Source organism: Protobothrops mucrosquamatus, unplaced genomic scaffold (assembly GCF_001527695.2).
Source record: "Protobothrops mucrosquamatus isolate PMUCROS unplaced genomic scaffold, P.Mucros_1.0 scaffold24, whole genome shotgun sequence".
In the NCBI taxonomy this organism is placed as follows: domain Eukaryota; kingdom Metazoa; phylum Chordata; class Lepidosauria; order Squamata; family Viperidae; genus Protobothrops; species Protobothrops mucrosquamatus.
The window spans coordinates 827,765-850,317 of NW_015386409.1; the positions used below are offsets into that span (position 1 = coordinate 827,765).

The following is a 22,553-nucleotide window of genomic DNA, read 5'->3' on the forward strand; positions in this document are numbered from 1 at the left end:
CCAACTCATCTGGGTCCAGGGAAGGCTTCTTGAGGAGGGGCCTCACAACGGCCTCCTTTAAGGCCGCAGGGAAGACACCCTCCTGCAAAGAAGCGTTAATAATTCCCTGGAACCAGGCTCGTGTACCCTCCCGAGCTGCCAGTACCAGCCAGGAGGGACACGGATCTAATAAACATGTGGTTGCATTCAGCCTCCCCAATAACAAATATAATTTTATCTGCTTCATAAAGGAGGAGTCTTAGAAGTGGCAATAAGATAACGAAGAAGGGTGGGCTAATAGTGACCCGTATGATGGGAAATGAAAATGGAGAAATGAGGACTACGATATTGGTGTGAACCAAAGGAATGAGAAGAAAAAAATCAATAATCAGTGGTTGGAATGTACAGAATCATCTGTCAAGGATGAAGAAGAAGGGAGAATTGAGAATGATGGCAGGATTACCCATCAAGTGGTCAATATCAGTATGAGAAATATATTTGAAAGGTATACTGTATCTGAAAAAAAGAATAAAATATGTGGATCATGATTGAGACAACAGCATAAAAAGAAGACTTTGGAAGAATTTTTTTCCAATAAAAGAGGATTAAAATCTGCTTTTTTACTGAGGGTCCTCAGATAAACAAACTTTCATTTAATGATGGTTTTCTGTATATGAGATAGATGTCTCTAATGAGCACTATCAACTTGACAGCTAGTTTGGATTTGATACCTTTGCAGCAATTCCACCGTTATTACCTAAGGTTACCATATCTGGACTGCAAAATTCCAGATAACCACAAGATGGAAGCAGAGAGATGCAGAGAAAATCGGCTCTTTGTTGCATTCCAATAGTTGTCTGGATTTTGTAGCTCAGATATGGAAATTCTAAAATTGCCATCTTATTTGAAAAGAGATTATCAGTCCTGGGGTTGCACATGTAGCATAAGGTTTTTTCAATGACTTATTTACCCCCCCTCACACACACAAATCCTCATAAGATAGTATTGTTGCTACTCTCACCATTAGCTTTTTAAAATCTAGGTAGCAATGGTGACACAGACAAAATTTACAATGATTAAACAAATAGTATTTATTCAGAAAACTAGACACAAAAGAAGACTAAGATTATGATTGTATAAGCTTGCTTATTACTCTTTCAAATATTTAATTCAATCTCTTCACACAAATAATACTACACGCAATTGTAATTGAGACCTTCTTGGTAGGGTACAGACATGCCATTAAAACAACACATGAAGCATTTATAAAAAGCAATTAAAAGTTAAATATAAGAAAATCACAAAAGTAGCCAAAGGGAAAAAAAATTGAAGGTGCCATTTAAGAATCAAAGACTGTATTAAACAATTCGACTTTTAGTCACTTTCTAAAAGCTAATAAGAGAAGAGTCTTAGGGTAGGGAGAGTGAAAGGAGACAACTGTAAACTCACCAGATGCAAATCTGCCAATTCCTGATCAAAGCACAATTTTTTAAAAGATAATGGAGATTTCCATCTAAAGACACCCCACAAACCAAATTATTTTTGTTTACTGTAATTTCTCACAGTCAAAGGTAAGTAAAGATTGGATTCTTGCAGATTTTTTGGTAGATCAAGTTTTTCTCTTGGTCTCTACACTGTCCCACAATTGGTATGCTTGTTCAGCCATCTAAGTCCTTGCAACAGTTGAAAACATCAGGTTTTTAATTTTCTGACTATAAACAGCCAGATTAAAGTGCATAACTTCTCTCATATGTTTGTCATTCAAATTAAATACTGTTTTATATTGGAGATGATATTCCCCACAAAGAGAAAAAAAGCCATTTTCCAATGCTGATTTCATAATTTCATAAAAAGCCATTTAAAATTGAAATTGCCATACCATCCATGATATTTTCTTAAAAATTTCCAGGTGTGCTTACAAACCCCAAAAGATAGGGTGACTTCCCACTTAGCATATGATTACCATTTTGAAAGGGCACCGAAACAGATTATATATGGTTCTGTGATGGTACCAAAAATTATGCCCCAGTTGCCAGATGTTGAGGGCATACAATTACAAGGTAACTGTAATTGTATACTTTCACATTTGTTTTCAAATCTTCATACCTTATATCAAACTGACATGTTTGTATCATTGTTTTTAAGGTAAATATCTTTTTTAAATCCATCTCTGTGTAAGTAATGCATATTCAGAACAGAAGACGGAGGAAAACAATATTCATCAAATCATGTTTTAAACTTGGAATTTACATTGGTTAAAAAGGTAGGCTTAAGCAATTTTAAATTCACTAAATCATACCAATATCACCCTCTGGTGGCCATTTCTTCCAAAATTAAGATAATCTTCATAGTTGTCTGCAAGAAAAAACGCAATTATATCCTCAGAAGTCCCAAATATCAAAGTACAGATAGTCCTTGACTTACCACAGTTTATTTAATGACCATTCAAAGTTATAATGCACTGAAAAAAGTGACCATTATGACCATTTTTCACATTTAGGACCACTGCAGCATCCCTATGGTCATGTGACTTGACAACTGGCTCAAATTTAATGGTTATTATAGTGTCCCGTGGTCATGTGATCACTTTTTGTAAGCTGATAAGCAAAGTCATTGGGGAAGCCAGATTCATTTAACAAACGTGTTGCTAACTTAGCAACTGCAGTGATTCTCTTAACAACTGTGGCAAGAAAGGTCGTAAAATGGGCAAAATTCATTTAACAAATTTCTCACTGAGAAGCAGAATTTTTTTTTTTCTGGCAATGCTCCTTTTCATAGCGCTGTCCTTCAAAGGCCCTCAGCTGATAAGTATTTGTAAAGTATGTTTAGCAAAAGTATGGTTTAGATCCAATTAGTTCAATGCCATTTTAAAAAATGTGTAAATTTGAAAAGATTATAATATTTTCCAAATTAATTTGACCTGCCTAAATAGATGTTAGTTTCAAACTAGGCTTATGTTATTTTGCGCATTTGAAATTTATTGTCCTGCCTCATTAAATATTACTGTTCAATAGCTTTGTTTCTTTCTGTTTAAAAAGAAATACAGATTATGCAAGAGCATTTAAACTGCATAATAGATCCAGCTGTTGTTAATTAGGAGAAAATCAGAGTCCTTATGTTACTCAGTTTGGTTGGAGCTGTTCAACATCCTGATTCAATTATTTGCTTTGTGATACATAATTTAATATATCATTTAAACCTGATTTTTTTAAAATCCAGTATTACAGTAATAGACAAGCCCCCTGTCTTTTACTGAGATACAGGTAGTCCTTGACTTATGACCAGAATTGAGTCCCAAATTCCCATGGCTAAGCAAGACAGTTGTTAAGTGGGGTTTGCCCCATTTTACAACCTTTTTTTGCCATAGTTAAGTGACTCACTGCAGTTCTTAAGTTAGTAATACAGTTGTTAAGTAAAAGGTCACAAAAGGTGATCATATGACTCTGGGACACAACAACCATCTTATCTATAAGCCGGTTGCCATGCACCAAATTTTGATCCTGTGACCATGAGGATGCTGCAACTTTGTAAGTGTGAAAAATAGTCACAAGTCACTTTTTTCAGTATGGTTGTTACTGAATGATCACTCAACAATGGTTGTAGTTCTGCAAAGCAGTGACTGAATTCTCCCTTTCTGCAAAATATATTCAATGCAGCTCAGGAGTAAAAGAGATCTAATCTGGCTAAGTGCCATAATACTTTCTTTTCTATCTTTATTTACTTTCTGAAATCTCTTTCAGTTTGGATTATACCTCCTCTCTTCTGGAAGAAACATCAGGTCAAAAGAAGTGGGGAGGGATTCATACTGAAAAGAGAAAACAGAATGGCGACAGTGATTTAAAATTTTGTTCTGGCCCCATGTCCTTAAGATAACTCAGGCCTCCCTACTCACAACTCCCTTTGTTTTTAAATACTTGTATACACTGATGTGATGAGTCTCAGCTTGGGAACTGATCAAAACAAGCACCTGGGTAAGAGGAGAATGATGTCAAAGATGACTAAATAAATAAATATACTGAACAGAAATGCATACAGACAAATAGTAATAATAATAATAATAATAATAATAATAATAATAATAATAATAATAATAATAATAATAATAATAATAATAATAATAATAATAATAATAATAATAAAGTTGAAAGAGATCTTGGAGGTCATCAAGTCCAACCCCCTGCTCAGGCAGGTAACCCTATACCATTTCGGACAAATGGCTGTCCAGTTTCTTCTTTAAAACTTCCAGTGTTGGAGCATTCACCGCTTCTGGAGGCAGGTTGTTCCACTGGTTAATTGTTCTAACTGTCAGGAAGTTTCTCCTTAGTTCTAGGTTGCTTCTCTCCTTGATTAGTTTCCATCTGTTGATTCTTGTCCTGCCTTCAGGCGCTTTGGAAAATAGATGTTACATTAAACCCTAACCCTAACCCATTCATCCATCTTGAAAAGCAGCCCACTTTGGGTCTTGTGCCTATTTGAGTGCAGCCCTCCAGCAGCATTGCACTTCTGCTCTATGGCTCTCTTGTCCCACAACCACACATATAACAACCTGCAAATACATGAGTCTGTTTATATCACAGGATCAAGAAAAAAAAAGTCTGATGCTAAGATACAGATTTGGTTTCTTGAATGCAAACATTATATGAGCATTAATGATCACAGTGAATAAATAAAGAAGTAAGTAAATATGTGCTAGCTATGAATGGCTTTCTGGCCAGCAGAGATTAGATAGCAACATTACATGGTTCCAATTTCAAAGCTGCTGCAGCTTGAAACCAATTTTAATCATTCGTTTGCTATCATCAAAAATAAAGAGTAAGAAGCATATGATCCACCAGATATTACTGAATTATCTGGCATTCTTCACAAAGGACTAATGGCTGGGGCTAATGGGACCTGTAATTTAACAAGGACTCCATGCTTCCCAACTTTGCTTTCCAGAATTTGCAGGCATGAGAATTTCATTTTTTAATGTGCGCTAGGGTGTCCACCGGAAAAAGTGACAATAAATGTTGTCTTGTCTTGTCTTTCCTCACCTTATCTTTCCTCACCTCACCTCATCTTGCCTTGCCTTGCCTTACTTTATCTTGCCATACTTTATCTTACCTTACCTCATCTCATCTCATCTCACCTTATCTTACCTTACCTTTATCTTATCTTATCTTGTCATGGGTTATGCTATGTTTGCCTAATAAAAATATTTTTAATGCAAGCCATAAAAATTAGATCATGTTTGTCAAGCAAGCCAAATAGTCTGCAAAATTACATCCATTTGATTGTATTGGCTAAGTGTTTTGAAGTAATATTAGTAACATAATAAATAAATAAACAAACAAACAAACAAACAAATAAATGGGATGGGAATTCACTGGTATCCTAATACTTATGGCAACTATACAAGAAAAGAAGAACAATATTTTATGCAACAATTGCCATTATGGAAAAAAATTAAGAGTACCTTGGAACATCATTTTTGTCTATAATCACAAAGGAAACAGTGTAGAACAACTATCATTCAATCAAATCCTTATGTTTTTGATGGAATTTTACAATGATAACACATTACATTAGATCATTAAAAGAGCTATAGAAGTACAAGGGCACCCAAAAAGTTAAAAACAAAACAAAATTCCATTCCAATTCAATGTTAAAGGAAATTGTTCAGTGAACTGAACTAAGGTGCTAATTTCCCTCAATTGTTGAATTACAATAAGAGTGAATCTGGACAACCCAAACCATGAATACAAACATTAGCTTCTTTTTCTTCTTCTTCTTTCTTTTTCTCCTTCTCCTCCTCCTCCTCCTCCTCCTCCTCCTCCTCCTCCTCCTCCTCTTCCTCCCCCCGCCCCTTCCCCTGCCCATTCCTTATCTTCCTCTTCTTCCTTCTTTCTTCTTCTTCTAAAAGATAAAGATTTTTTAAAAAAAGATATTTGGAATGAGCTAGTCTCTTGGGAAATGAAACTCTGTGGATTTCCAAAATTTGGAAACGGAATTTTTGTGTTTTGGCTATATACCCTGACTATCTGTGTAAAATCATAGCACCAGTCATGCTATAGAAGATGTTTTATAAACATGACAAAAGATCATGCAATCAGTTTTTCCGTTACAAAAAAAATCCTCTAATTTATTATTGATTGAGGGGACCAAGAATTTATGACAATATCTATTGACTCCGACTTAACTGAATAATACAATAGATGTTTAATGTTGTCATTTAAATTATGTTTGTCCAAATCACATTTCTCTTTCAAGGATTTTTTTTTTTCAATCAAGAAAGAGTGGTCTGAAGAATCCAATAGAACAGATGGTGGATTCTCTGGCAATAATGCATAATCCTGGCTATTAATTCAATCCTGATTTTTTGAGGCTTGTGGTAGATTCTTCATATTAAACAGATCCATATGAAAATCTCACTCTATGGGAGGAGGGACTGAAAAAAGTTACTTCTGTGATGGGAAAAATATGTCTCTGTCCATGCACCCACATTTGGTATTAATTTCATATTTCTTTGTGCTTGTTCTGCTTAGGGGAGCAATAATCTAAGCATGGAATGATATTAATTCTTCATATCAACTGAATGTACTTGCTGCACACCTTGGTTGGACAATTGTATTCTTACCTACTGAAACTCATTTCCTTTGCCCCATAGGAACTGAAGTCCAACATCTTTTGAGAACAGCTCTTCTTGGGGAGAGCTCCAAGAATACACCTCACCCATACACTTACTGGGATGCTTTAAAGAACAATCTAGATAATATGTATGGAGATGCAGTTTTGACTATAAAACAGGATGCGGGATTTTACTTTTCATATTAAATAGATGCCAGATTGAGGGAAACAGAAGCAAAAGTTGAGCTTTTTATTATCCATGAATTGGCACTTAAAAATTCATTTCTTTAGCCTGATTCAATTTTAGGGGGGGGACATTTCAGACAGCTTCCTCACACTCAATCCTTTCTTTAGACAGTACAGGGGAGAAGGTATTTGTTGGTTCCATTAATTTCATTTTATTCAGATTAAGCTTTCTCCCATTACTTTATAGCCAAATGCATGTACATCTACACCTTCAACATATGGATGCCACATCTCTGTAGATAAAAATGATGTGGAGTCATTTATGCATTAATACTTCAAAAGAACTTGCTCTTAAATTGGGAACAAAACTGCAACATCTACACTCTGAAAGTCCCATAAATTCTCAAAAAGATATACAAATCTAAAAAATGGGTATGACTTAATTTTGTATTACACTGTTAAGCTTCACCTCAAGCCTCAAACATCCGTTATAGAGCTTGATTTATCAAATAAGCAGTGATCATTTTCCATTTCTTCCAAGTCTGAATCTTGGGCAACAGAGATGGGGCAGGTAAAATAGGAATTGAGACTGGAGATGAAAAGAAAGAAAGTAGTGATGTTACAGCAGCCATTTTGAAGAAATGGAAATTCTGGAGGCAAAAAAAATTGAGTATGACATTAAAAGATGGAACTCTAGAGAAGTAGGAAAGAGGAGTGGGAGAAAGGATCATCAGGGACAATATTGATCTGGAATGAAAAGAAGACACTGAAAAGCCTGATAAAAAATTATTCTCTTGCTTTTTCCTTGGTTTTTCAGGTGTTTTTGCACATCAGTTATAAAGAATTGAACTGAGTGGCATAGTGGCTTAGGGGTGGAGCTCTCACCTCACAATCAGGAGGCTGTGAGTTTGATCCTAGGTAGTGGCAGATATTTCTCTCTCTGAGCGCAATGAGTAATTGTCTGCTGTGAACTCCATGTAGGCATCAGGCTAGTAAACGTTCGAGCTCCATTCAGTCATCCTGACTCCCCTCCCCCCAATGCAAGGGATTACAGGGTCATTAATAGAAAAACAAAGAGAACTGAATTATTTTATTGTATAAAAACACTTGAGTCTTTGACACAAGTACACTGATATTACTTTGCTTCAAAAGCCCATTATTTTGTTTTAAAGACTGTAACCATGTATAATAACAACAAAAGGAACATATTCCCTTCATATAATATTCATGATGAAATATGATTACTAAATTCATCCTAACAATTTGGGCTTATGTATTTGTATCTTTTCACACACCTACACATACAGACACATGTATGTATCAATATAATTACTGTTTACTAGTTACAGGATTAGATGTGTTTGTTATCTGATCCTACAAAGCACTTCCATATTATCTAAAGTTTGTCTTCTTTTCATATGCAAGGAATTAAGGCTATAATTGTTTCTTCAGTGCTTCTCAATAATTTCCATTTAATTTACTTCTAAGTACATACACATAGGACTTCACTATTATTGAAGAGGGACATCTATTCTCTGCTGTTTAAGAAGCCATGCCCCTTTTCAAGAGGGCCTCTATTTCCCTATTAATCCAAGATAATTTCACAAGAAAGTGGATTCTAAACCAAGGCAGTTCATACATTCAGGTGCATTCTAATCATGGAAAAATATTTTTTCAACAGTACGAAGATCCTTTTTTTTTTCTAAACTGTGGAGTATTGTAAGTCAATTCATATTATTTTTTAAACTAAAAAATAACAGAACAAAAATAAAGTTTATGCATATAACTGTGTTTTCTATTTACTGAGTGCCTATCACCATTGAGTTCCAGTATAATACTTATTAAATTATCCTATGTGATTTATGCTCATTATAAAGTAGTATGCACCACACTGGAACTTCACCCAAACAAAATTCAGCAGCTGTTTCTGTAAAATACTACAAAAAAATTAATGCTCAGAATTATTTTGTATAATTGCTCAAGGAACACAGCAGTTTCAAATCCTATAATTTATAATCTACAAAAATGTATTCAGAAAAATCACCCAGCCTAGGCAAATTACCAGCTGTGTGGTTGTCTTTACATAGCTGTGATCAGAAGTCCCATTGAAGTTAGTTCGGTTTATTTAGTTTGAATAGCCACCCAGCGTCACCTTGCAGGAGAGATGAGCGGCATACAAAATTAATAAATAAAATTTAATAAAATGAATCAGAGACCTGCTGACAATAGAATCTAAAACTAAATCGCTGATGGATTTTATATTAGAACTGCAACTCTGTCTTATCACAAGAGGGAGCTCTAGTTTTTAATTTTAATTAAAAAAAAAGCTTAAGTCAATTTACCTCAGGACCCCAAAATAGTGTGCAAAGATGGCATGATGAAGAGTTTTGGAGAAACTGAAAGCTTAGCTTGTTCCTCTGAATTGAGCAAATTCAGTAAAGTCACTCTTTTTTTTTGTAATTATATTCTTTATTTTCTGCATTCTCTCCATTGTTTCATTGGGGAGGCATATATGATTTCCCAATTGTGAGCTTAGCATTGCTGTCACTTCCAGCCAGTATGTCTTTTGCCCATGATGACAGTATGTATAATCCAAACAGGAGGAGACCTGACTGTGGGAACACTACTTTTGAGAAGTGTGCAGTACAAGAGTTTCTGCAAATATTTTGTCTTCCTGCTTAAGAACTCTATACAGATTATGCATACAAATATTGTAACTAAGCTGTTTTCCACAGCTTGTTCAAAGAGTCATTTCCAGGTTTTGTATGTAGTGTAAACTCAGAATTTTCATCCGTTCAAGGTGAGCAAAAAAACTAACATCAGAACACTCTGGGTCAATCCCTTACTAGACAGTGTTACATGACCCCAGGAACCTATTCTCTTCAGGACACTTCAAACTTTATTTCCAGAGATTTCCTCTAATTCCAGAGAATTTACTTCTGGAAACTGCCCCTGCTACCAGAATGAAGGTGATTCTGAATGGTTTGGAGGGAGAATAGATATTATATACCTAAATAACAGCATTTTGCTGATCTCTAGTTCATTAAGTTGAACTGGAATTAGTGGATGAGGACTTATTTCCCCAGAATGGCAGTTAATTCGATCAGTGGAAATGTATCCTGACACAATAGTTAGGAGCAAAGGGCTGGCTGGTTTAAATGGTGGATGTATTTATACACTAGTTCTAGCAGAGCCTCAGTAGAGAAGAATACAAGAGTGACAGTCCAATAATAAATGGACTCTTATCCTGCCTGTATATTTGATACCATTCAACATTCCCAATCTGATTCAGGATTACATCCAGGGCCACAACAGTCATGAATTATTTTGATAAAATTGCAATACTGTGACAGATTTAAAATAAACACAAGGAACTATAATAATATCAGAATACTATTATAATGTGATAATATAACATTCTGATAGTCATAAAAAGCATACATTACTCCATAGATTTTCATACCTCAAATTTTGTAAATAAGAGGTTAGATTTTAAAAGCAATGATACAAAATATTATTACAGTTTTTCTTTCTTTTAAGAGCACTTTTTTTCTTATTTAAACAAGTTTTACATTACCAGAATGAATGTTTAAAAACCTTGGGATATTCCGAATGCCATATATTTTACTTTGCTATAATATCCTGGGCTTCTGATACCTGAGCAATTAGGATGATTAATTGCATGTTTGCAATAAAAACAAAAGAGTAGGAGTGTTCCCTTACAGATTAAATATCTAGAGAAAACTATATTTGCGGCTAGACATAACAGATGCAGTCAACCCAGCATGCAATTTAGACCTGCTTCAATGGTTGCTTTAATTTGGTTTGGAATCCAAGCCTTCTTAAAAGAAGCCAACTTGTTTGAAAAAATAAACTTGGAAGGTTCATGGAGAGAAGTACTGACATGTGAAATCAATGTTATCGAAGAAAGGAAACAGTGTTTTCCTCCCTTCATCAGTTTATTCAAGGTAAGCGCTACCTCAGAAGGCAATACACCAGGGGTGTCAAACTCAATTTCATTGAGGGCCGCATCAGCATTGCAGTTGCCCTCAGGGGGCCGGGTGGGTGTGGCCAGCTCTACATTGTTCGCGTCAAGAGTGCCTGTGGGGACCTGGGCAGGAATGGGACAGATATGAGGGTCTCTGGCAGAAGGGGATGGGACCAGGGCAAGTGCCAAGGCATGGTCCACTGGAGGAACCTCACTGTTCCTCTTAGGCATGCGGGGGGGAGGGGGGCTTATGGAGCTAAGACTGAATGTGTTTCAGCATAGATGGCCACCACAAAATTGTACATTGGCTCCCGGCTGGCCTGGGCCAGGGCCAAGGCAGAGGGGGCCGTTCCCTCACTGTTTCCAGGATGGCTTCACGGGCCACATGAAACCACTTCGTGGGCCGCATCTGGCCCCCGGGCCTTGTGTTTGATATGTCTGCAATACACTCATAATGTAGTTTCATAATATAGAACTAGGGATTTAAATGCAAGATCAATCCAGTAAATGGCAAAGCCACAGCAGTTTTTGCCAATTCAGAATCAGCTTTCTGAGAGTTAAAGATTATTTTGCCCTTATTCTGTACATGCATCTGCAAAGCTTGCTTTTTCCTTTGCTGTGCTACAATTGTGCGGAGCATCATTGTATGAATTGTGTGGCATTTAAATATTACACTATGGTTTAGTTGCTTTAGCTGTCATTTAGATTTTATGACTTACAAACCTCTCTCTCATGGAATAACTCAGTGGAAATCTAGGACAAGGAAAATCTTAGACAGAATTGATCTATCCTAACAAAAGTATGAACCATTTTCTTAAATGAATAATTACTTGCTAAAAAAAAGCAATGCTTCATAAAGACCAATTACATCTTCATGGTTGAACAGTGAATAGAGGCTAAAATAAACAAAATGCCAGTTTTAAATGAAAATATGTTACTCCATATTGTCAGTTGTTCTCCTAAACCTGAGTATTCAATTTTGCCTCTGAAACTAGAAATTCATGTAGAGTTAAAAAAACTGAGTACAGGTAGTCTTTGTTTAGCAACCACAATTGGGACCAGCAACTTTGTCATTAAATGAAACAATTGCTAAGTGAAACATTCCAATTTTACCATTTTACTTCAGCTTTCCTCAGCTTTAGACCTATGAAAGTCATAAAGGCAAAGTTGCAAAGTTACTTTTTCATCACCACCGTAACTGTGAACAGTTACTAAACAAGGCAGTCGTTAAACAAGGACTCTTGTATATTTATTGGCTCTAATAGTAGTCAAATATGCTTTATTCTCTACTTAGAAATGTTAAGCTGGCTCTCCAGACTGGGCACACAAATAGTGATTAAAGTCAACCTGAGATTAGTGCTCATTATTTTTGCTCTTCTGTAAAAAAAAATTGACTATAGATTCCAACAAAGTGATATTTTCTATTTGGTAGCTTTCTTTATTGAATGACAGTTTAGAAAATGAGACTTTTCCCACTTAGCGTTTTACAGTACACTGTAGCTTTATTTATTTTTAGGATCATTCCTCACTGGTATTGATTTCTACCAGTACGCAGCTGAAACTCTTTATTAATGGAAGAAATATCAATTACTCCTCAACTAAATGTCAGTTCCTGTGGACTGGGCTTCATGAAAACTATTGATGGTGTAACTCTCTAATATTGACTGTCCATTACACTGTCAATGATGTAACAACCTTGCTCACATTTATTTGATTTTAATTAGAAACTGACAGTAGGATTGCACCACTGGGGTTGGGTGGGGACCCTATGCAAGTTACTTGGAAGTATTCCTATTGAATTCAATCATCTTACTTCTCAGATCTGAAAAGCCTCAGGAAGTTGAAGGCAGTCTGGAAGATATACTGCTCATGCTATGCTCACTCATTTCACTGTCACTTCTGATAAATTTTGCAGGCATTTGAAACAACTAAAATATAATGGGAACTCTTCACAGTGACAATGTATTACCACATGTATCCATGTATTGCTGTCATGTCCTGCTTGAGGGTTTCCTACTGAAAAACTGACTAGACTTTCAGTCTATTGGAACATATTTTTATGCTCTTTTTATGTCTTTTTTAATTTAAGGTGTAACTTTAATGTGACATCATGGTGAATGGCTGACTAAATTTCAGATAAGAAACTAGGTAACATCATCAGTACTAGACATCAGCACTGATGATGTTACCTGGTTGAAACATCCAGTGGTAGGATTCAAATATGTGAACAACCGGTTCTCTGTGTGGATGCCGCTTCCGGAAGTCCATTCTGGGCCTGGGCAACAAAAAAATAGCTACCGGTTCTGCCGAACTGGTGTGAACTGGGTGAATCCCACCACTGGAAACATCTGCAAAAAAACAACCAAGCTCAGAGAGCACCAAGGACCCCTCGGTTATGCCTGGAGTTGTTCTTGCTTTCCAGTAAAAGGTGTTAGACCAGAGTTTTTCAAATTTGGCAACTGTAAAATATGTGGACTTTAACTCCCAGAATTGCCAACTGGAATTCTAGAAGTCTAGAAATCCACACATCTTGAAGTTGTGAAATTTGAAAATCGCTGGTATAGGCCCCAGCTAGTCCAGGCTTGGAACCTTTAAAATCAGTTTTCGACCCTCTGTTTGCTTGGATGCTTCAAGTGGACCCCTTGCACTTTATTAAGGCCCTTGAAAAGCATCTTCTGTTTTCATGCTGTAGCTAACCCTCTTCCCAACACTCTAAAACCGGGCATTCTGATGAACATTTCTAAAAAAAAATGTTGAAAGGGTAACTTTTTGTTAATGCCTACTATAGCTCTCAAAAGGGAAGACAAGCAAGAGTCACTTTTCAAATTTCCACTAGCTAAACCAATTTGGAGACTACGTGATATTACTTTGAATTTTTCATTTCTTCCTCAACTTGTAGCAATTATCTTCTAATAACAGTACATGCCTAACACATTTCAAAATGTAATTTTGAATTTGTAGAGAATATATATATATAAGAATGTGCCACCACTTGAAAATGTTTTATTGTAACGTATACAAAGTTGGATAATATATTTTTACAACAGGTGATGGAACTAAAACTGGAAATACCATTAATACAAAGTTATTAGCTAAAAACAGATTTTTCGTATTGCTGTTTTTCTTCAAACTAGCAAAGAGGTAAATATAGAATCACTAACTGATCACTGCAATACTTTTTTGTTCTCCCTGTTTTTCTATTTGCAAATGTCAATTGTGGCTATTAAATATTTCCTAGCTGTGCTGTCCCAAATTAATGAGCCATCAGACTTCAAATCCGTTAAGGCTTGTACCACTCTAACTAGTACAGAAATTTAGCAGACAGACTTCCCCATAATTATTAGTATTTAGAGTACATATTTTCCCAACTGATTTCTGAATATATGTAAATATATGTAATATACCCAATTAGAATCCAGTTTTTTAAAAAGTTTCTAACCTCTGATTATATCAACTTGAAATACAGCACTTGAAAAAGAACTACATGTTCCTTTAATTTAACAGCAGCTTAGCACGGATGAATTGATAGATTAAACTTTTCATGCGTTTCCTTACTTGATACCCTCCAGTTGCACCATGCTTCCATAATTCCAACTTCTATATATAGCGATAGTACTAGGTTGAAAAAGGCTGCTATAGCAAACAACTACTAACACTGTCGGCTGGCATCAACTAATAAAAGCCGAAAATCTTAAAGCTAACTAGTGTGTTTCCTTCCAAAGCATAGGCTGGACAATATGTTAAATAGTGCTTGGATTCTATGGTAGAGTCATAGATATTTACTGAGCACATCTGACTTCTCACAATATACATAACTTCTGAACTCTGCCAGCATTCACTATCTGACACGCAATGAGGGGACTGTAGTTACAGGGATATCTTTTTAAACCTGCTGTTTGGCACCAAGACATCAAATTCTAGTGGGACAAATTAGATGAACATGAAATACCAATAATGCAACTAGAACTGAATATGTGCTATATTCTAACTTTATCTGACCGATAAATTAGGATTAGCAGCAACATAGATTAAAGTAAAATACAAAATAACATTTACAGCATCACTTGAAGGCAATATTTCAGCTTAGATGGTGAAGATTTACTGTTCAGAATATGAAGAACAATCTTCAGTGGCATCTTCTTGAGATGTTTGGCAGGGCTTACATATAATTGCAGAATCCTGGCTGTCTTCAGTGGAAACTAAAATACAGAAGCAGAACAGAAGTCTTCTGTTTCATTAAATGACTATTATTTAAGTAACAAAAGCAAAACACATTCTTATTCACAACACAATTGTTATTTACAGAGTGTAGTTTGAAGAGCCATCTCTCCAATAAGTATTACAAAGATGCTTATTACTTCACCTTGAATACATTTGTTTCCTATTTCTTTAATATATTAATAGGCTAGTAAACAAATATAAAGTGTGCATAGTGATATTGGCAATTACTGAGAACATTAGTTTGAAAATGATAATTTGAGCCATTTGACTGTCTGCAGCTGTTCAAGGCAGAACCATTTTTCAAATACAGGTAGTTCTTAATATAATAATAATAATAATAATAATAATAATAATAATAATAATAATAATAATAATAATAATAATAATAACAACAACAACAACAACAACAACAACAACAACAACTTTATTGTCACTTTGAAAGTACACCAATCGGCATACATCAAAATGAAATTTTGTTGCATACAGCTCTCAAAGGGTCACCACCTCTGATATACACTCCTTGTTCGTGGCCAGCTCAAGTTACAGATCTTCCATTTTAGTCTCTAGGGAGCGAATGATGGCAAACAGGACAGATGGAAATGGAGCTCCATGTGGATTATCTCTCAAATTAGCTTGTATTCCTGAACGACAACCTCGCCTCCTTTTCTTTTTCTGATCTTGTCTCTTCCACCTTTTCCTTAAAGAGGCCTCATTCCCTTTTGCCCCTGGAGAATGCTGCCACCACCACCAACTCCTCCAAAAGCGTCTCTCCCATCCTCTGGGCCTGCCGACAGCCTCATCCAGTTCCTTCGCTCCATAAGCCCCGGGACCTCTCCTCCTCTGCCTCCTTTGGAAACAGCCCTGATTTGCAATAGAATCTGTCGCTGGGCCAGCAGTCAGATCTTGCTGCCGGCAGAACAATTTCAAACAGCACCAACGACTTTTAACGGTCTCACCAACAGTTCCGAAACAGCTAGAAACTCGCCTTGCCAGCAAAGATTGTCAGTCGTATGTTGTATGTTACCTTAGTTCCACCACATTGCTCAAACACATTAAAACCTTCCTGATCATGTGGCCTATATCCCTTAATATCCCTCCCATAACTCTTCACCTTCAAGAACCAATGCAGCCGCAGCCGATCCAGGCGCCGCCATCTTAGAACTTACGGCCAGTCACTTAGGAATTGTTATAAGTTACAACAGACCTACCTACAATCAGGATTCAATGTTTTGACCATTCCCCCCCCCCGATCACGTGACTGTACTTCAGGTGCTCAACAACGAGGCCATTTGCAGTTCTCACGGTCACATGACTGCCTTTTTATGGTGGTTTTATTAAAAACTGGTATTTCCATTTTTTTGGCAAAACTGGTGCATAATGAACCATGAGTTCACTTAACAACGACAATGTTCATTTAACAACTACAGCAAAAATAGTCATAAAATTAGGCTGGTCACATGATCAACCCGCTTTACGACTGTCATCACTTACAACCATAATGGGCAGGGTCCATTATAGTTATAACTCAAGGACTACTTATAACCTAATTGGGAGAATGAACAATATGATATAACTACCTGGATCCAGAACATCTTGGAATGTATTAGATCACATACTGGGGAAAGGTTTACCCTATTGAAAAAAAGTCCTCAGTCCCTATATGCAGAAAGATTTAATATGACTCTCCTGCGATAAATTATTTGGGGGAAACACTAAATTTCTTTTGAAGTTTGTACAAATATTCTTTCGTTGTTCTTCAGTGGTTGAAAAGTGCAAGCAGAGTTAAATTTTAAGTTAAATATTTTCAGAGGACAGTTTATTACCATCCAAAGTCACGTGTTGCGATGTGATCATGATTTGATCCCAAATATAATTAAGATACAATTAAAGTGAACATATGCTTGATTTATATGCCCCTGTAGTTTGAACAAATAATGGATTCAGTTGTTCAGGTGATGTTTCTCAATGTTGGTTTCCGAGATCATAAAAGCATTTGTTACTGGAATTATGCAGACAGTTCAGGAATATACATAGAAAATAATTTACTAAATTTATGCAATATAAACATTCTGAAACATTATGATCCTCTTGGTAATATCTAGCTGCATTAGACTTATCTAAACACATGTATCTAGCAAATCACTGTGGTCGTTAAGCGAACCCACAGTTGTTAAGCAATTGCTGCAATTATAAATGTGAACCCATTTTCTGATTTTTTTGTCATGTGATGATGGGACATCAGTCATAAAGGTGAGACAGTCAACAAGCACCTGAAACAACCTAGAACTAAGGAGAAGCAACCTAGAACTAAGGAGAAACTTCCTGACAGTTAGAACAATTAACCAGTGGAACAACCTGCCTCCAGAAGCAGTGAATGCTCCAACACTGGAAGTTTTTAAGAAGAATGGTATAGGGTTTCCTGCCTGAGCAGGGGTTTGGACTGTCTGAAATGGTATAAGGTTTCCTGCCTGAGCAGGGGGTTGGACTAGATGACCTCCAAGGTCCCTTCCAACTTTATTATTATTATAACATGGTCAAGTGACTGAGGAGCAGGGATGGCATGACATTTTACAAAGACCAGAAATGTTTTATGGGCTATAAAGCACCCGTTCTGGCCCCGTTGTACTTTTGAATGGTTAAGTGACGGTTAACTGTAGGTGCATTGCAAACATCAGTGTAACGGTTGCGCAACCAAATATTCTGATTACTCACTAGATGTTTCCTTCGTAGCTTCAGTCACAAGGTTGAGCTGGAGAGGTGGTGGAAGGTAGTGAATCCTTGGCAGAAAGCCTCGGGGTATAAAGGGTGAGAGTGGAGTATAGTATCCTGGCCGGAAATCCCCACCTGTGTCCTGTAGCTATATAAAAACAAAGGTGTACGAACAGGTGATAAACTGAGCTATGCAGAAGGTGGCTATAAAGTCAGTGAAACTTAGGCCAAAACATATTTCATGATCCTATGAAATCAATCAATCAATCAATCAATCAATCAATCAATCAATCAATCAATCAATCAATCAATCTATCTATCTATCTATCTATCTATCTATCTATCTATCTATCTATCTATCTATCTATCTATCTATCTATCTATCTATCTATCATCTAGATTTCTAGGAATTATAAACAAGGGGTTGTCTGGTCGGTTTCAAGAACAAAAGAGCCACAGGAAAATATAAAGTTTCTGGAAAGAGATTTTTGCAAGAATGAATCAAATAAATAAAAGAAAATATCCTAAGTGATTGTAATATTAGGGCAAATTCTCTCTCTCTCTCTCTCTCTCTCATCTATCTTCCTTATATCCTGATATAATCTCCCAAAGGAATCTTGCTGACAAACTACAAAATTACAATTAAAACAACCACAATAAGATTAAACATTGAAATATACTGCACACACCCATACACAAAACACACACACACTACCGCCATGGTGCTATCACATGCCTTCAGAAGAGATTAGTTTTCAGCTGCTTCCAGAAAGCAATTAAAATAGAAGTCAATCTGACAGAAACCTAACTTTATTTATCATACCTAATTTTATTAGGCTTAATTTTATCATTGGAAAGGAAATCAAGAACGTTTTCAAGTTTTACATTTACGTCCTTCAACTGAGGTCTTGGATAGGCACAACTGGAAAAGACTGGAACCATTTAACAGAAATCCAAATCCCTGTACCAAATGGTAAATAAATGATATTAAGGTCCAACAGCAGCAGTTACATTAGCCGTGGCATTGGATAGTTAACAATCCATATTTAAGAGAACTAAATAACACTTCAACACTATGTTTTTTCAAATAGATTTGGGAGAGAAGACTTAACATGTATTTTTGCCATTTTTTATTCACCTAAGTTGTTATTAACCCATTCCAAATGTTCACAAAATATACCTATTTTTTCAAAAATATTTTTTCTGACACACATAGGGGAGACAAACTGGTTTTGCCTTTATAGTTTGGGCTAGTACTATTAGCTGCTATGCTCCTTGCTTGCATTTCTGTAGTTAAGTACCAGGAAGGAACATGGGGAAAAAAATTCATCTTATAGATATGTTGCAGATTCAGTATATGAGAAGCACTATTTTTGATTCAGACATTACAGAACCATCTATTCTCACATTCCTTCCCCATACTTTTATTAATTCCCCAGTCATAATTACCATTGGATATATTAACAGTTGCATCAACTAGGTGGGCCCTAAATGAGATATTATAATGAAGTAACTCACCAAATGTGCATCCAAGTCAATGTTCTATTGAACCATGTGGATGATCAAATATACAGCTAATTTAAATGGACAATTCTAAAAGTAGACTATCTGAGATTTTCTCAGAAATTCTATTAACATTCATAACTAGAAAGTGAATGTGCTGAAAAGCATAGTGCCAGGCTCTATCGTCTATTTTATTGCCAAAAATTGAGTTCAGATGCAATTTTTGAAATACAGGCAGCCAGGTGCTGCTTTGTGTGGATATGTGGCTATCTGATAAAAAATGTCATCATGGGAGAATAGATAGAAAAGGGGTAGTAATCTTACTGGTTTGGTGTCCGGTGTTTTGTGAAAGATTATGCCCCACACAGTGCAATCAAGTTACTCAAAATTCAAAATATGCCACTGATTCAAAGTTATTACACCAATAGCGAGCTGCAAAAGACATCTGTAGGTGTTGTGCTTATGTGAGGGGTATTAAACCATATGGAGAAAACTATACTTACTGGTATAGTAGCAGGAACACTACCTGCTCCATGATTGCCGGAAAAGTGTCTGAAACTTGTTTGCAGAGGCAAAACAGGTGCAGGAGATGGACCTCTGTAAGCTGGTTGATTGATAGTGAATCCCATTGAAAATGGATGATAAGGATACATCCCAGAGTATCCAGGATATATTTTGGGAGGGTCCCTCTCCCCAAATTCTGGACACACAGTAATACATTCTTGAGGCATATTGGGATGATCTATTAAAAAAAAAGTTAGTTTAAATGGATAGTAGCTGGATTTAAATGGGTTACCACTGTTTATTTATTTTTTGTATTCTGCCTTTATCGTTATTACAAATATCTCAAGGAGGGGGAAATATCCAACACACCTTTCTTCTCTTATTTTTCCCAGTGAGGTGAATTGGGAGTGAGTAAATGGCCTAAAGTCAACCAGCTGGCTTTCATGGCAAAGTTAGGACTTGAACTCATGGCCTCTTGTTTTCTAGCTTGGTGTCTTAACGACTAGACCAAACTGGCTGGTATCAGCAACATATAAAGGTCTGAATGGTATTTTAACACCCTGAAAGTGTTGCATTTTGGCTAATTAAAACTTTCAAGAAGGTACACTTTAGGTGTCCTCCCAGGTACATATCCATGAGAACATTGAAGAATGAATGAACAGCTTATATGCAAGAAGTGTTTTTTAACATAATTGTTCCACTGAGAGGTGTAAAGGTCCTACAATCAAGACACCTTAAATGGCCAACATCTTACTAATGCAGAATTGTTGCTCATTGGATATGTATCAATTGGAAGAATGCATAGAGATCTTTGTTAGTCACAGAGAAGCAGAGGATAGAAACATATTACGCAATAAACAAACTAAATCAAATATTATTTATTTATGAATAAGAGATATATTAACATAAAATGTGGTACTGTAATTTACTGTTTTATATAGTTTGGACAAATTTAATTCATGGTTTCTTCTTTTTAATCAAAACTTTATTACATTTCATGAAAATGTAAAATACAAAAACAAAGAAAAGGAGTTAATAAAAGGGGAAAGGGTAACCAAAAAAATCATAATTACGAAGTGCAAGCAACAATAACAGCAAAAAGCTGGTTTTCCTCAATAAGAAAAAAAAATCTATAAATCAGTGACTCTTTGAATTAGAATGAACCACAGTAAACAATTTTGTTTTTTCTCTTAAGTAGAAAACTTAATGTATCAAATCAAGCAGCAAAAATAAATTGCCAGGTATCTTAATAGTATTTAATGTTATACCAAGCCAGTAGATGGCAATCCATATTCATAAATAGAGCACAACATGGATCCCAATTAAGGGAGCAGAATGAAGGAGAAGATATTTTTTACTGTAATAAAAATTCTGAATAAGTAGGAAATGTATAACATCTTGCAATGTTTCAGGTTTACTTTTGATAAACAATTTTGAACCTGTTGATTTAAGTCAATGTTTATTATCAGTTTATTATCATTATTATATTAGAGGAGAATACCTGTAGCTCGTGATTTAAATGAGGGATCTTTGGTGCTCTCTGAGCCTGGTTGTTTTCTTGCAGATGTTTCATTACCCAAATAAACTACTATTATCAGTGCAAGAAAATTCTGCAAGAAAACAACCAAGCTCACAGAGCACCAAGGACCCCACAAATATATTTGCTAAACTTTTTCTGTATTTAAGATGATTAGCACCACTTTATTTAAAAATAACTAACCGCTGCAATTTGAATTTTGCAGAGAAATTCAAATTAGAGCACTTCATTTAAATATGCTGCCTTTCTAAGCAGTCTTCAAAATACAGCTTGCACAATATCAATTCAATGCAAAAATAAATTGTTACAAAAGATGGCAGCAGTCAAAGGTTTGTCTATTCTCTTTTGTTCTTACAAAAACCAATCCAGCAAATTATTTTCATTAACACTGAAATATTCCCTTTGCTGAAAGGAATATTGGTAAAATATAGTACAAATCATATTAATTCCAGACTCTTTGTTTTTCTATTTGCTTGATTGGCAGTTCAGTGTTTTGTTGGGCCTGCAGCAACTCATTTCACTCATACAGTACAGATTCTGGTTGTCTAAATTTAGTTTTGCAACAATGAAGCATGGTGCAGCAGCTTTCAAGCAGGATATGGAAGCTGCAATAAATAAATAAACAGCTAAGGAATAACACCCTTTGATAGGGGAAAGAAAAATAATAATCCAAATCATCACCAGTAACAAATTGGCATAGCAGGATACATATATCGCTAAGGCCTAGCCCTAGGACAAGTAGAAAGTTAAGTTCCTAAACAGAAAAGACATAACTAATCATCAATATTTGAAAAATTATGGCTGGTACACATACCTAAATCTATGAAGGTCGGAGAGCTTGGTTTAGGTGGTGTTGGATTATTTGCTGTTCTGGTACTGGAGCTAACTGCTGAAGTCACTTTAATTCCTTCATGCACAACTGACCCAGGAGTGGGAAACTCTGAGGAATTTATTTTTAGGCCCTTCTTACTGCTAGCAAGGGCTGCCACTTCTTCATTGGGCCTACCCTGAGTGGGAGGCAAGGTCTCTCTAGGTGGTGAATCTGGTCCTTGTCTTTTTAAGGCCTTCTGTGCAGCCATGATCTTCTGGCGTTCAGTGATGAGAGAACATTTCTCACATGGGCACTGCTTCCACCTGCAGTGACCAGCATGACCCTTGACTGGTACCACAAAGCCATGATTCCGGCAACGTGAACATTTTGGAGCCCGAAGAGTCTGAGTCCCATCTTGGTTCTCCATGGCTGACAGCTCTCTCTAGATACACACCAGTTCTAAAATGGTATGCACTGAAATCTGCTCTCCTTGCCTGCAAAAAATGGCT

At 36.1% G+C, this 22,553-nt stretch overlaps 1 protein-coding gene across 1 annotated transcript; it reads right to left on the reverse strand.

Annotated features, from left to right (window-relative positions):
* Positions 1-14,857: 14,857 nt before the first annotated feature.
* DMRTB1 (DMRT like family B with proline rich C-terminal 1) lies at positions 14,858-22,471 on the reverse strand. Its single transcript, XM_029283129.1, has 4 exons — positions 22,048-22,471; positions 19,708-19,934; positions 17,693-17,837; positions 14,858-14,958 (listed from the first exon to the last, which is right to left on the reverse strand). The coding sequence occupies exons 1-4, from the start codon at positions 22,469-22,471 to the stop codon at positions 14,858-14,860; spliced, it is 897 nt and encodes a 298-aa protein (XP_029138962.1).
* Positions 22,472-22,553: the final 82 nt, after the last annotated feature.